Source organism: Callospermophilus lateralis, chromosome 2 (genome assembly GCF_048772815.1).
Source record: "Callospermophilus lateralis isolate mCalLat2 chromosome 2, mCalLat2.hap1, whole genome shotgun sequence".
NCBI lineage: Eukaryota > Metazoa > Chordata > Mammalia > Rodentia > Sciuridae > Callospermophilus > Callospermophilus lateralis.
Window position 1 is genome coordinate 169,677,301 of NC_135306.1, and position 13,751 is coordinate 169,691,051.

The window sequence follows — 13,751 nt, forward strand, 5'->3', positions numbered from 1 at the left end:
AGGGGCAATGATTTATCAAACTTGTATTATCAAGAAGATGTCAACCGAAGGGCACCTTGCTATGCACTGACGCAAACCCGGCCTTTCCCACCGAGATATAGAAAGCGCCTCTCCTACCCGAGCCAAACCCAGTCTTACTAATAGCGGGTTTCACTTTGCCGGTTCAATCTGTTGCCTGTGTCAGATATGGTGAGTGTTTGCTTTTTGTTTATTTGTTTTTAAGAGGAAAGGGGGTTAAGGTAATAGGGCAGTTTCATTTAGGATATTTCTTTTCGAAATGTCTGTGCATTGGGCCAGAGGGAGCGAGGAAAACAATTTTCGCCCTAAGTACTCTATTTGTACTTAAAGAGCATCACCTGAGGTTAGAAAGAAGCTTCCTAGGCTGTAGACCTGAAGGGTCGGCGGCTCCCCAAGACAGGATCCCGGGCGGGCACTGTCCTCGGTGCTGAAAAGTCAAATGCCGGTACACGGGAGAATCGCTGTGGGTCCTAGAGGTTTTCAGACACGAATGATGGCTGAAGTTGTTCTTAGATTTGGTGCAGATTAAGGAGTTCTGATCTGTGAATGTGTAAAAGGGGGTTAGATGAGAGGCACGCGGTTGAGGGGATGATTAGTTTTTCAGTATAATAAGTAGTATTGTTAATGTGTAGGAAGCCCTGAGAGATAACATGAGGGGAGAAAACTGATGGAAAACCCACTGCTGGCAATTCTTTTCATTTGAAATTCAATTAGAAGGAAGCAAATGAAAATTATTCGCGAGTTTGGTCCTGAGTCAAGCGGGAAGGTGTGTGTGTGTGGGGGGGGGGAGTGCAGCTAAAAAGAAAAATACAAAACTTTGCACGTTCTTCTACGTTTCTGGTAATCTGTAAATGAATGTAGGTTGTGAAAGATAACAATTCAATTACTAATTTGTGTTTTAAGTCTGGCTTATTGCTTTTTTGTTTATTATTCTGATCTTGATCTTTATCTTTGCCTTTGCTACCTGGTGGGCGGGGGTGGGTTTGGAGCACTGGGCTTCGTGCAACCGACGTGGCCTCAAGCCTTGGCTGGTGCCAGGGCATCAGCTTTGTGGTCACAGCTTGTCTATGCGGGGGGGGGGGGGGGGGGGGAAAGGCAATGTGCATTGTTGAATGACAAAGGAAATGGGGCGGAAAATTAAAGAATCTTTCTACAATGGTGATGGAGACGCGGGCACCCCACAACCGTGATTTGAAATCCAAAAGGGGCAGGGAACTCATGGCTGTAGGGCTATTTCCAGTCTCCCTTCCCCCCTCAAAAAAAAAATTCTATTTTTTTTTTTTTTTTTGGTTCATCCTCCATCAGAGGGAATATTAGCTTCTTTATGTCGTCTGGTTATTGACTCCCTAATTGAGAAATGCTAATTGAACTGGTGAAAGAAAAAAGAATCCAGATTCCATTTGCTCCCCCAGATGTTGTGTCTGGACCTGTGCTGTGAAAGTCTTTATATGTAGTCGCAGATATTTTTAAGCTGCCGTGACTTTTTTTTTTTTTTTTTTGCACGAACTTGACGTTGTGTTTGCAGGATTGCAGTGCTTCCAAGGAAACGAATAAACAACCAGTCAACAGCATGGAAGCGGCGGCCCCGGACCACCGGGAGAGCCCGTGCGCACCAAGAACGAGTCCGGAGCAGGAGCTTCCCTCTGCCGCCGCCGTCGCTCCACCACCACGTGTGCCCAGATCCGCTTCCACCGGCGCCCAAACTTTCCAGTCCGAGGATGCACGAGTCTGCGAGGCCCAGCGGCCAGGAGTGGGGTTTTGCAAACTCAGTAGCCCGCAGGCGCAGGCGGCCTCAGCGGCCCTTCCAGACTTAAGCGAAGGGTACAGCGCGCAGGGCACCCCTCTTTCTGGGGGCGCCGGGCCCGGCAACGCGTTGCACTGTAAGATCCCGGTTCTGCGCGGCCCAGAGGGGGATGAAAACGTGAGTGTGGGCAAGGGCACGTTGGAGCGGAACAATACCCCGTCTGTGGGCTGGGTGAACATGAGCCAGAGCACCGTGGTGCTGGGCACAGATGGGATCGCATCGGTGCTCCCGGGCAGCGTGACCACTACTGCCACACAGGTAAGCTGGTCGTATGCTTTCCGCGCCGCCGCCTGCTCTCCAGCCGCGCGAGAGGCAAGCTGAGCCGTGGCGGGTGCACGTGTGCTGATGGGGAGACGGGTTGGCAGTGCCAGGTGGTGGATGCAATAGTCAGCTTTGGGGCTTCAGAAGCTCGCACAGCGCTGGGGTCGTCAGTTCAGGGCGCGAGGGCTGCAGTGACCCTGCCAGAGGGGCCACGACATGCTCCTTCCCAGCCTCCGTGGTAGCTAGAATATGGGTGTAAATTAAGAAATAGTTGAAGCAGATAGATTCTATCCCTTTATGCAGACACGACTCCCTCGCCTGTCAATGACTGGGTCTTTCGTTTTTTTTTTTTTTTTTAAATTATGATTTAAAAGAAACAGAGAAAAGCCCGTGGGAAGGGGATAATAATACATGTTCTGTAGTCTTTAAACTGCCAGTTAACATTTATCATCTGTGAACTTATTTGGTGAGAGGCGGGTTTATAAGAGCTACTGAAGCTTAAGCTTCAGGGCCAACTTTTGCCTGGACTCTTCCAAAACCAAATCAAATTTTGCCATCATGATTTTGTATTTTTACCCCTAATGTAGACCACTTCGGTTAGATAAATGTCAGGCTCCACCCACCTGACTCTACCCCTGCATTTGGTTCTTTACAATTCAACCAGAGGCATGAAAAATTCACAGAGCAGATCCCAATCCCTGGGTTAGGGATGAAGGCAACTGCCTGCTCCTTTGTGGGCTTTTGTTTCCATTTTTCCCCAGCCTCTCTCCTTCCTTCCTTCTCTCTCTCTTCTTTCACTCTCCCCTTCCCATTGCATGCCTTTTTTTCTATCTCCTTCCCAGGGCTCAGGGGCTAGGCCTATGTGGGGTGTGTGTGTGTGTGTGTGTGTGTGTGTGTGTATTGGGGGAGGTAGGGGAGAATGCTGGACCAGAATGTCTGCCCATGTGAGATGTGATTTATACACTCATTCTAACCTTAGTCACACTACTGTTTGTGTGTACATAAACACATACATGCACTTGTACGTACATTCTTAATCATTTACAGGCCCACACATCAGAAGCTCAGGTGTTAGGATAACTAGAAATAAATATAAACTTGGACATTCCCACTTGCCCTTGGGTTTGGGGTCTATTCCTTGAGCATTGGCCTTTGTGTATTATCTGCCTTTCACAGCATACACTCCACAGTGTGATCCCAGGTGGAGATGAAATTTTGTTTCACATGCTGTGCCTAACCTCTGCACTGCGGCAAAAAGAGCCGGAACTCCCACCCTTTCCAATCTACCCCAAAGATTGGAGGGTGGGGTTAGAGGTGGAGATGATACTGTGTGGGAGAAGTAAAGCGAAATTTTGCAGATGTTCAGATTCTTGAAAGTTCTTTATTTTTCAACCTGCTCATGTATCTGATTTTGCCTTTCTGGTACCCACCCTGGTCCTTCTTCTCCCTCCCCTCGATCTCCCCTCTTCCTGAGAGAACAGCGGGCCTGTAGAGCAGTGCGGGACTATAGAACAGTGTTAAAATAAAAAGTGGAGGAGGTAGAAGTTGTGCAGTGGCCTGAGTCCCTGGAGACCTTGTGCAGTGCCCAGCTACCCTGAACACTTTTAGAAATCATCTGAGGTAGCCCAGCATTTAGTAAAGCATTCCTGAACCAGGTATTATCCCCCAATAAGTCATTTTATGTGAGTTTGGAGAAGTGAGCCCCCAAAATTCTTTGATTGCTGGAACTGGCAGCTGCCTTATGGGACAATCATTCTAGCCCTTCATTTTACAAATGGGGACACAGAGGTTTTGAGAACAAGTGCCTTGCCTAGGGTTATCTATCTGGTTGATACTAAAGTTTAGAGCACTCAAGGTTTCAGAAAGCCTATCTCACCATCTCTGCCTTCTCTGTTCTCTCTGTGTTTCACTTCTTATTTCCATCTTGCCCATGTCCCTTGCCCCAGGGTTGAAGGAAGGATTTAATTCGCTGATCAGGCAGGTTCTGCTGCAGGCATTAATAGAGAAAGTGAGGCAGAGGCTCTGGCTGGCTTTAAGCATTGCAGCTCTCTTTCTAGCTTTGGCTCACACTTCAATGAAGAAAGGTGGACAGTGAGGGCTTTTGTGGGGAGGGGAGGAGTGGTCAGGAACCTGCTTGCTGGGAAATTTAGGCATGATGTTGGGGGACTGCTTGCCAAATGAACTCTTGGTGAAGGGTTGGGGTGAAGGGACCTGCTTGCAATCCGTCTACATGTAAAGGTTTGGAAAAGCTGCTTGCTGTGTGCCCTGACTGTAGGGCTTGGGAAAGAGGGGCTCAGGGGGTCTGCTTAAAATGGATCTTCACCTAAAAATTGGGGGCCTGCTTGCTGACTCTCAATGCAGGGTTGAGGGGTGAGGGCCCTGCTTGTAGATGCATCCTTTCTTTAGAATTGGGTTTCTGCTTGCTGATGCATCCTTGGTTGAAAAGTTGGGGACTGCTTGCTGGGAAGGACCCCCAGTTGGGGGGAGGGGAGGAATGGGGCCTGCTTGCGGACCAACCGGGGCTGTTATCCGACAATGTGCTTTTCCGCCCCCAGGAGGACGAGCAAGGGGATGAGAATAAGGCCCGAGGGAACTGGTCCAGCAAACTGGACTTCATCCTGTCCATGGTGGGGTACGCAGTGGGGCTGGGCAATGTCTGGAGGTTTCCCTACCTGGCCTTCCAGAACGGGGGAGGTATGGCTTTTCAGCTCTTTCCGCCTGCGGCGCGGCGGGGCGGGCACTTGAGGGTTGGAGGGGGCCCGGAGCCCTCAGGCAGGGGCGGGGAGGGAAAGCTCAGGGTCGCCTCCTGTACTCTAGTTCCTTGCTCCGTAGATTTGAAAGTAAAGCCAGGAGGCAGGAGCGGTTGTAACCGTTTGGCTTTAGGTTCCGGAGGCTTTCGTCTGGAGATGGCTCAGGGGCCCCAGGAACCTCTACTGGCCCAGTTTGGGGGACCGGGTCCTGAGCCAAGTGGACAAGGGCGCAGGGAAGTTCGGCGCCAAGTATTAAGGAAGTGTTGGTACTCCCTGCACCGAATCACCTTTAGATTCTGTAGCCCTGCAGTCCTGGAGACCCGAATTAAAAACCTTTGACATTATAATGTGGAAAGCAGAACTTCCTTTGGAGACTTTGGGAATGTGTGCGGAATGCATTCTAGCCAAGGGCTGCCAGCCAAGAGGGGCTGGAGGTCGTACATACCCTCTGAGACTCTCAGAAGCATCCCACCCCAACACACTCCTAAGCAAAAGCAGGGCATATTTTCATTTCAGCAAACTCCCTTAGCAAAAACATGTTTGCTACCTTTTGTCCTCAACTTAGTGAAATACACTGCTGTTGAACGAAAACCATTCCAGTTATGGGGCCACTAGAATTCATTGTACAAGGAGAAAAGATCCCACAAGAAAAGATCCTTGGTTGCCCGCCCATGGTGGAGGCACCACAGGGAAGGTGGCTAGCCCCCAGGTCAGCTAACTGGCAAGTCCCCTCTAGGAAAGGACTTTGCCCTAGAGCTCCTTTCCACGTCTTCTCAATTGAACCAAAGGGAGGAGACCCGTGGCCCCATCCATAGGTTTTTTTTCTTACTCATTTCCCCCCTCTTTTTGTCTTTTGGATCTGGCTCTAGGCCGAATTTGGTGCACAAGGAGGGACAGGTGCTGCGCCAGGGCACAATTAAAATGGGAAATAGATGAGTTCTCCATTCCAATTTAGGACACGTTGACAAGTACTTATGAGGACCGCAGAGCTTTTGCAATAGGGGTGCCCTGGAAGCAGAAGAATTCGTGCTAGCCACGGGAATGGGGACATCCTACCTGGGTTTCTATTTCATTTCCCACAGGGAGTCCTCAGAACAGTGTGCAGAAAGTGGGCAGGAGGTGCCATAAGAAGCTTAGGGACCTAAAGGGAGTTGGGTATGGGAATGAAGGGTGGGAAGGGGATTCAGCACGCCAATTTGGTCCGCGGTAGTCTGCAGAGTGCAGGATTGTGCCTGCAGTTTGGTTCCCAGGCGCATCTGAGCCGAGCCAGGCACCTGGAGGTGCGGAGGCAGCCTTTTCCGCACTGCGGATCCTGATACCCACTGCAGCCCTCAGGGTTGGTGGGGAGCTGGCCCCTTCCTCAGGAGCAGGATTGCACAATCCACATCTTTCTAAAAAAAAACCCATTTAGAGAGGATTACAGCAGGATCCTGGGTTTTATTCCCCAGCAGCAGTCCCTGGCTCCTGCTGGACCTTGGTGGTTGTGAGAACCCTTGGCTGGAAAGGCCCTTCTGGTGGACAGGAAGTTGGAAGAAATGTGGGAATAACACTAGGACTCCCAAGGATCAGTTTTTTTTCTTTTTCATGATTTTTTTTGACTGAGCAGTGCTCTGAGCTCTGGCATCTCTAGTCCCCTGAATTAACCTTGACCCTTGCAAAGTCATTCTCTGCTGAAAACCTTTTCAAAGGTCATGGCAATTCCCCAAGCTTCTCTCAAACAACTTCAAAGAATCCTCAAAGGGAAAGAACCCTAGAGAACCCAGCAAGCCTGTGGAGGCCCTCCAAGTACTGTTGGCCTAGGTCGTGCATTCTGGGAATAAGGAAACCTATATTGGAGGGCTTCAGGGGGCTCCTAGCCTAGACAAGATACCCACATAAATACTTTGGAGTGCCTGGGGCCAGGTACTGTGGAAGGACACAGAGGGGAGATTACCTGAAGGAAGGAGCACTTGTCAACCCTGAAGGATGGAAGGGAGAGGTCTCATGTAAAGGAAGCTGAGACATGTGTGATGGTGGTGGGGGGAGAGGGAAAAGGTCTGGCTGCCTGTGGAGCAGAGCCGGGCTCTACCTGGTTGTCAGATGTGCAGGTAACATAAAGGAGGGTCTCTGGAGACTAGCCGAGCAGACTTTAAGTCCTTGGAGGTTTCAGCTCTGATGAGATTTTACCAGATCTACCTCCAATAATGAGTGGAAGGCATGACTTTTTGAACCCTGGAAAGACTTTATTTTGGGAAATTGAATGACTGTAAAGAAAAGTCCACCAACATATAACCCCTAGCATCCTGTCTGGTGAGAAATCGAAACGAGGAGTGTTTTTGCATGTCTACCCTAACATGTCTTGTGGGTGCTTCTTGTTGATTTAGAATATCAAACACGTCTTCAGAAAAGAGGATAAATTGTCCTTTAGTTTATTGAGAGGAGGCCCAGCTCCTAACCCAGAGGGTTAAGGTGGGCCGGAGCCGTGCCTTTGCCTCCCAGGGCTCTCACGTCCAACTCTCTCTTTCCAAGGTGCTTTCCTCATTCCTTACCTGATGATGCTGGCACTGGCTGGGTTGCCTATCTTCTTCCTAGAGGTGTCACTGGGCCAGTTTGCCAGCCAGGGGCCAGTGTCTGTATGGAAGGCTATCCCAGCTTTACAAGGTGAGTCCAGACCATCTCTTATTCCTGCCCTCTCTGCCACCACGCAGCTCTGGGAAGGAAGATCTATTTTCATGATTGGTGGAACTCCCTAGTATTTAACTCTAGTAAAGAATGGCCCAAGATCATCTCTGTCATTGTTGAATTCCTGGCATTATGTCTCAATGCCCCAGGTAGACAGAGACTCACTTCCACTGTTAGTGCATCCATCTGCACAAGAGAGTCCAGACCAAGGTCCTCACCTTGTGCCCAGTCATTAGCATTCTATAGGATTTGAGGTGGAATGAATCCCTGAATTTTTGTTTTTGCAGGCTGTGGCATCGCAATGCTGATCATCTCTGTCCTAATAGCCATATACTACAATGTGATTATTTGCTACACACTTTTCTACCTGTTTGCCTCCTTTGTGTCTGTGCTACCCTGGGGCTCCTGCAACAACCCTTGGAACACGCCAGAATGCAAAGATAAAACCAAACTCCTATTAGGTAAGTTTGGACGTACTTCAGTTGTGTGTGTTTTGAACACTTATTCATTTAACAAAGATTAATTGAACACATATTATGCATGCCAGGTTCTATACTAGGTTCTGGGGGCACAAAGCTGATTTCTAACAGCCAGACATACTTAATTTAAGCATTTAAGGAGTTCATGGTTCTGAGGGGGAATGGTCAATTTTTGTTCGCTCATGAATAGCTTAATGTTTGTTAAAAATGCAGATTCACAGTCCTACCCAGGATGCAGTTGGCTTAAGGAAATTGAGTGGGGTCAGGAAATTTCAAGCTTTACAAAGTAGTCTAGGTTCTTCTTTTGTTTCATAGAGTGTTTGTCAGACTAGCGGCATTACTTGGGAGCGGTTTGAAAGCCTCTCTCTAGCCTTCTGGAATTAGAAATTGCATTTTGTCAAGATCAAGCACATCACAATTTGAAAAGTGATGCTCTAGGTTCTAGAGTCTAGGAGAGTGATACAAGTGATCCTAGGGACATCCTTCACAATGTACTGCTCAGCACAAGGTCAATATGGGAGCAAACACATAGGCCTAGACCTTGGAGATAAGTATGCATAACACAGTGCCTGGAGGAGGGCACATCTGCTGGGGAGTCAGGGGGTGTTCCTGGAAGACTTTGCAGGTGTGAAATCCATTAGAACTTGAGGTCTTGGGGGCAACTGTCAGTCTCTTGGGTGGAGGGCAAGAATGAAAGGGAGGGGAAACAGGGCAGATATGTGAGCAAGACTCTGGTCTATAAGCTGTCTCTGCTTCTGACTGTATGTATGTCTGGGCCAAATGATTTCTCTCTGCATCTCAGTTTTCCTCATCTGAGAAATAGAAATAATAATATTCTGTACCCTATCTATCTTATGGGCTATTGTATGGAGAAAAGACATGAGGGATATGATGGCAGTTGCAAAGGTATAAAACTCTACAAATAGAAGGCATTAGTATCAGCCAATTTTGAAAGCTTTGGTCATTTTCATGGAGACCTTAAGCAAAGAGTTTACTTTTTCCCTGGTAGATCTGTGTTCTCCTTAAGCTGAGTTCATGCTGAGGCCATGTGCTTATGCTATCTATGATTGACTCTTAGTATTGGCCTGCCAAACCAGCTCTTTCCTCCCTGTATTCTGCCCAGTTCAGCACTCAGGCAATGTTTGCTTCTTTGTGTGTAAGAGCAAAGGATAAACAACCCCCCCTCCAAATCCCCAAGAGAGCCATAAGCACCTAAAGACAGCAATTCCCACTGGAGTGTGTTTTCCCTCAGGTGCCTGTACATACACACCATGTCCAGCCTCCACCTAGAGAAGCTTTGAAGGGGAACTAAAACTAGACACGTGCCCATTAAATCCAAAACCTGGAAGTGCTCAGAAATAGAGGGGTGGAGATGTATGAAGGTTTCCAGAGGTGTGATTTTTTGGTTATATGACCCAAGAGTCTGTTCCTTAGTCTCTCTGAGCATGGTGTGCTCATCTGTACCATTTCTGTGTTTCTTAGGTTAGCACGTTGGTTCTTAAGCTCAGCTGCTGAATGTTAGTATTACCCAAGAAAACTAACAAATCAAAACATTATTTAGGGTTCATCTACACCAATTAAAATCAGATTATTTAGGGACAGAGGCTACAGATCTGTATTATTAAAGTTCCCCAGGTGCAACCAAGGGGAAGAACCATTAGGCCCATATCTGTGTGCATGTGTATGCGAGCTGGGGACTGAACCCAGGGCCACTCCACATTCTTTAATTAGGCTCCCCTTAGATAGTTTTGGAATGGAGTAGCCAACGTTTTTTTGCGCTGCACGGCAGTTAGCTCTGCAAAGCTGCTGTATGGGTCAATTCCACTAAATAGCTGTACAGAGTAGAGTCACAACCAACAATCAGTGGCCAGAACAGCTTCCTGAAGATGGTTGCTATGTTAGAATGCAGAACTACCTCATGATCCCAGCTCATCCCAGAGTCCTGCTTGTTCTTTCCAGATTGTGTCTGGGAGGGAAGTGACTTTCCATGAGGGGGCCTGTTGGAGCAGGGCTGTTGGGTTGATTCAGGCTCCATGGGATTCTTCCCTGGGGACTCGCCTCAGGGATAACATGAGTCATAATGACAGTGTCCTGCAGCTGTCCTTCTGGAGGAATAGTAGTTTAGAAACGCCATTCTCCTCTACTAACAATATAAGTGCATCCCTTACTCCACAGCAAGCACCGCGGAGCTCAGTGATGAGAAGGCCCATCCATCCTTTTCGCTTGCAGACATAACTTTTATTGAATTATCAATGTCAAGGTGGACAACAAATAACATATGAGTTCTATCGTTGTTTCCATTTTACAGGCAAAAAAAAAAAAAAATTTGAGGTCAAAGTCATGGAGTTAGCCATGTGTAGACATGGGATTTGAATCCAAGTTTACCCACTTTCCAAAGCCATGGACCTAAACACTATGCTAAATGCTTTCCAATCCACAAAGTGGCTTTATAAATGTTTCTGTTTTTCTTATGGGAGTCCTATGAGTTCCGAATGTCAGGTGGCATGATCACTATTTTGCGTGTGGCAAAATGGACTCTAAGGTTCAAGGTTTAAGTTACAAGGCAGAATCAGTTCTAGAATTTGGGTCTTGTAACCTCTGACTTTCTATTTGTCCAAGGTTCTTGAAAAATCTTTGGTCCAAGGTTCTATTCCATAAGTCTCAGCAAAGTGATATTACTCCAGTTGTTCCCTAACTGATGTTTATTATTGAAATTCTATGGGATAAGGGCTGGGGATGTGGCTCAAGTGGTAGCATGCTCGCCTGGCATGAGCGGGGCGCTGGGTTCGATCCTCAGCATCATATAAAAATAAAATAAAGATGTTGTGTCCACCGAAAACTAAAAAAAAAAAAAAAAAAAGAAAGAAATTAAAAAAAAATTCTATGGGATAAGAAGAAAGCTTGGGTGAATTGTTAGTTTCCACTTCTAAAAGTCTATTTTATGAGGGAGATTAGGGTCAGGTAAATACTATACAAAATTGGTAATTATAGTCATGCTTGTAATATTGGAAAACAGTAGAAGCACTTAAATATTTGATAGAATTCATACAATTATTGAGTTACTCCATAGTTTAAACATGGGAATATTCTCATCATATCATGTTAAATGTTATAGCAAGATGCAAATTTTAGAATAATTTTCTTTTTTTAAATATTTATTTCTTAGTTTTAGGTGGACACAATGTATTTATTTTACATTTATGTGGTGCTGAGGATCGAACCCAGTGCCTCATGCATGTGAGGCCAGCACTCTACCACTGAGTCACAGTCCCCGTCCTCAATTTTTTGTTATTTTTGTTTTTTTATAATTTTATCTTTAGTAATAATATGTACATGGATATAAAATATAGAAAGATTATACACAGAATATTAACAGTGGTGGATTTGGGGCCATTCTTTTCTGTATTTTCTATCATGTGCTTATCTTATAGCTAGTACACACATACACACACACACACTCCCTCTCTCCCTCTCTCTCTTTCTCACATACACACACACACACACACATTTTAAAAAGTAAACTGAGAATGTCAATTAGGCCACACACAAAGGGTAGGGCCAAGACAGGCAAGACCCTGCCCTGGTTTGGTTTTGTTGTTTCCAGTCTGACTCATAGCAACATAAAAGGCACAGTAGAGACATCACACAGCTAAGCTTTGGTCGACTGGTACAAACCATAAAAACTGTGCAAGCTCTGAGCAGAGACAATGGACATTTTTCACTTTGATTATTCCCTGTGAGCCTATAGGCAGGCTCAGCAGATCCTATCTCATCCCTAGCCATTGCTTTAATTTTTTTTTTGTTAAAAGAACAAGGTGTCAAAACCCCACTCTTCCTCTGTGCAGCCCTTCCATCTCATTTGGTGTTATCTGCGCCTGGGAGTGTTCCATTCCCGGGGGGTCATGCTGTCACGTGCAGGAGGACTGATATTGTGGGGTTCTTGTATGATTTAGAAAAAGTGATAGTGTCCTGACCTGCAGAGACGCAGACAGCTGTAGAGCCATCTGCTCTGCTGGACAATTGTTAGTCCAGACAGCAGATATTCCTGTACAATTTCCCAAGTGAACACACCAAGTGAGGCTTACTTAGGAGACAGAAAAATCTTTTTGCCCCAAATGGCCTTCAGGTTCACCTTCTCCCTCTTAACCCCTTTACTACCCACCCTCATGACAGCTAGGTAAGAAGACTTATCCTAGGAGAGAGGGGATAAATGGCCCATCAGTGTGACCTTCAACCACAGGGCGCGAATGGTTGTCCCATGCGTCTCTCAGTGCTGCTAGGGACATGCTATCTGGGAGCTCTACCTCACCACAGAGCAGCCAGGGCATTGTACCTAGGTCTACCCATGGGTAGAGGTTGAGTTTTACACCTATTTTCTAAGGTGCAAATTTGTAGAAGACACTATTTTGGGGTGACTCAACCCTCCAGGTATCTATAATGGAGAACAACTAATCTGTGCCCTACCAAGTAAGACCAGCAGCCGTTTTGTGAAAATAGGAGCTAGCAGGGTCACTCCAAATGGGAACAACATAAATACCATTTCTATTTCTGGAATGGCTCAATTTTCATTAGAACTTTAATTAAATGATTCCTATTCTCCCTAGTCTTCCCATTTATTAATAATTGCCCGAATAAAGAAAATCCCATTCCAACAGCTTTTCAATTTAGCACGATCATTATCACTGTTCTTTGTTCGGGGTTGCTGGGCCGCGGAGCTCAGTGATGAGAAGGCCCATCCATCCTTTTCGCTTGCAGACATAACGGCCCTGCGCTGGGAAGCGTGCTCCTGCCGCCCAGTGGTGGGAAGGGATATTACAGGAGACCTGAGGCTGCAGAGAGTGAAGGAGCGGAGGCTGCTGCATTGCTGCAGCAACTGTCACCTTGAACTGCTGCAGCCCAGTGATCCAGAAACCTCCAGAGGCGCTCTTTAGGGAAGGAGCCTGCCTGCTCCACAATGGCAATTTTGGAAGTAGGAATTTGACATTTGCCCAAGTATTAGAGATCTCTGGTCCTCGGAGATGGATGTCATTTGGGGGCAGGAGGGAGAGAAAGAATTCCTGCACTTACTTGCCAAAGAGGGATATGGATGGTGCTTTAATTGCCTTGGTTCAGTTTGCTGCTAGGGGGAACAAAATCTTCCCGAGTAAATATTTGATTATTAGCTGGGAATCCTCCTGAAACTGTTATTTCATTAAATAAAACAGAAGATAATATTGAAGAGAAAGCTACTTAGAGATATCTAAAAGCAGAGTTTCTCCGCCCAGGATTTTATGGGGGACATCTGGCAGTGTTCCAGAGACATGTTTGGTTGTTGCAACTGGGCAGCTTGTGAATGCTCCTGACATTTAGTGAGCAGAGGATGGGGTGCTGCTAAATACCCTGCAATGTGCAGGACAGCTTCCTGAAAGAGTTATCTGACCCCAAATGGCCTTAGGACTGCTGTTGAAAAATCCTAGTCTGAAGAATTCAGCAAAGGGAAAGGAGTCTTATGATTATTGTTTTACTCTTTACCCAATATTCTGAGGCATTATGGAGGATGTGTGGAAGGCAGTAGGTAATTTATGGAGGCTATTGGGCTTGGGGGAGATGATATTGAGGATCAGAGATGTTCACTGCATGAAAAGCTGTAACAGTGATGATTGAGTTATGGCTAAAAATTTATTGAGTGCCAGCCAACTGCATGCCTTTGTACATATGAGAAAAATGTCATACCATTAAGCTATACCCCCCACCCCCCAGCTCTCAACGTTTTAAAATTGAAAGATCTCACACCAATAT

At 46.6% G+C, this 13,751-nt stretch overlaps 1 protein-coding gene across 1 annotated transcript in view; it reads left to right on the plus strand.

The window, feature by feature from the left end:
* The first annotated feature begins 1,173 nt into the window (after nt 1-1,173).
* Slc6a5 (solute carrier family 6 member 5) overlaps nt 1,174-13,751 on the plus strand; it is a 47,589-nt gene continuing 35,011 nt past the window's right edge. Inside the window, exons 1-5 of the mRNA XM_076842594.2 lie at nt 1,174-1,242; nt 1,544-2,080; nt 4,639-4,777; nt 7,342-7,473; nt 7,782-7,955. Coding sequence (XP_076698709.1) covers nt 1,174-1,242; nt 1,544-2,080; nt 4,639-4,777; nt 7,342-7,473; nt 7,782-7,955 — 1,051 coding nt within the window. The remainder of the gene's footprint in view (nt 1,243-1,543; nt 2,081-4,638; nt 4,778-7,341; nt 7,474-7,781; nt 7,956-13,751) is intronic.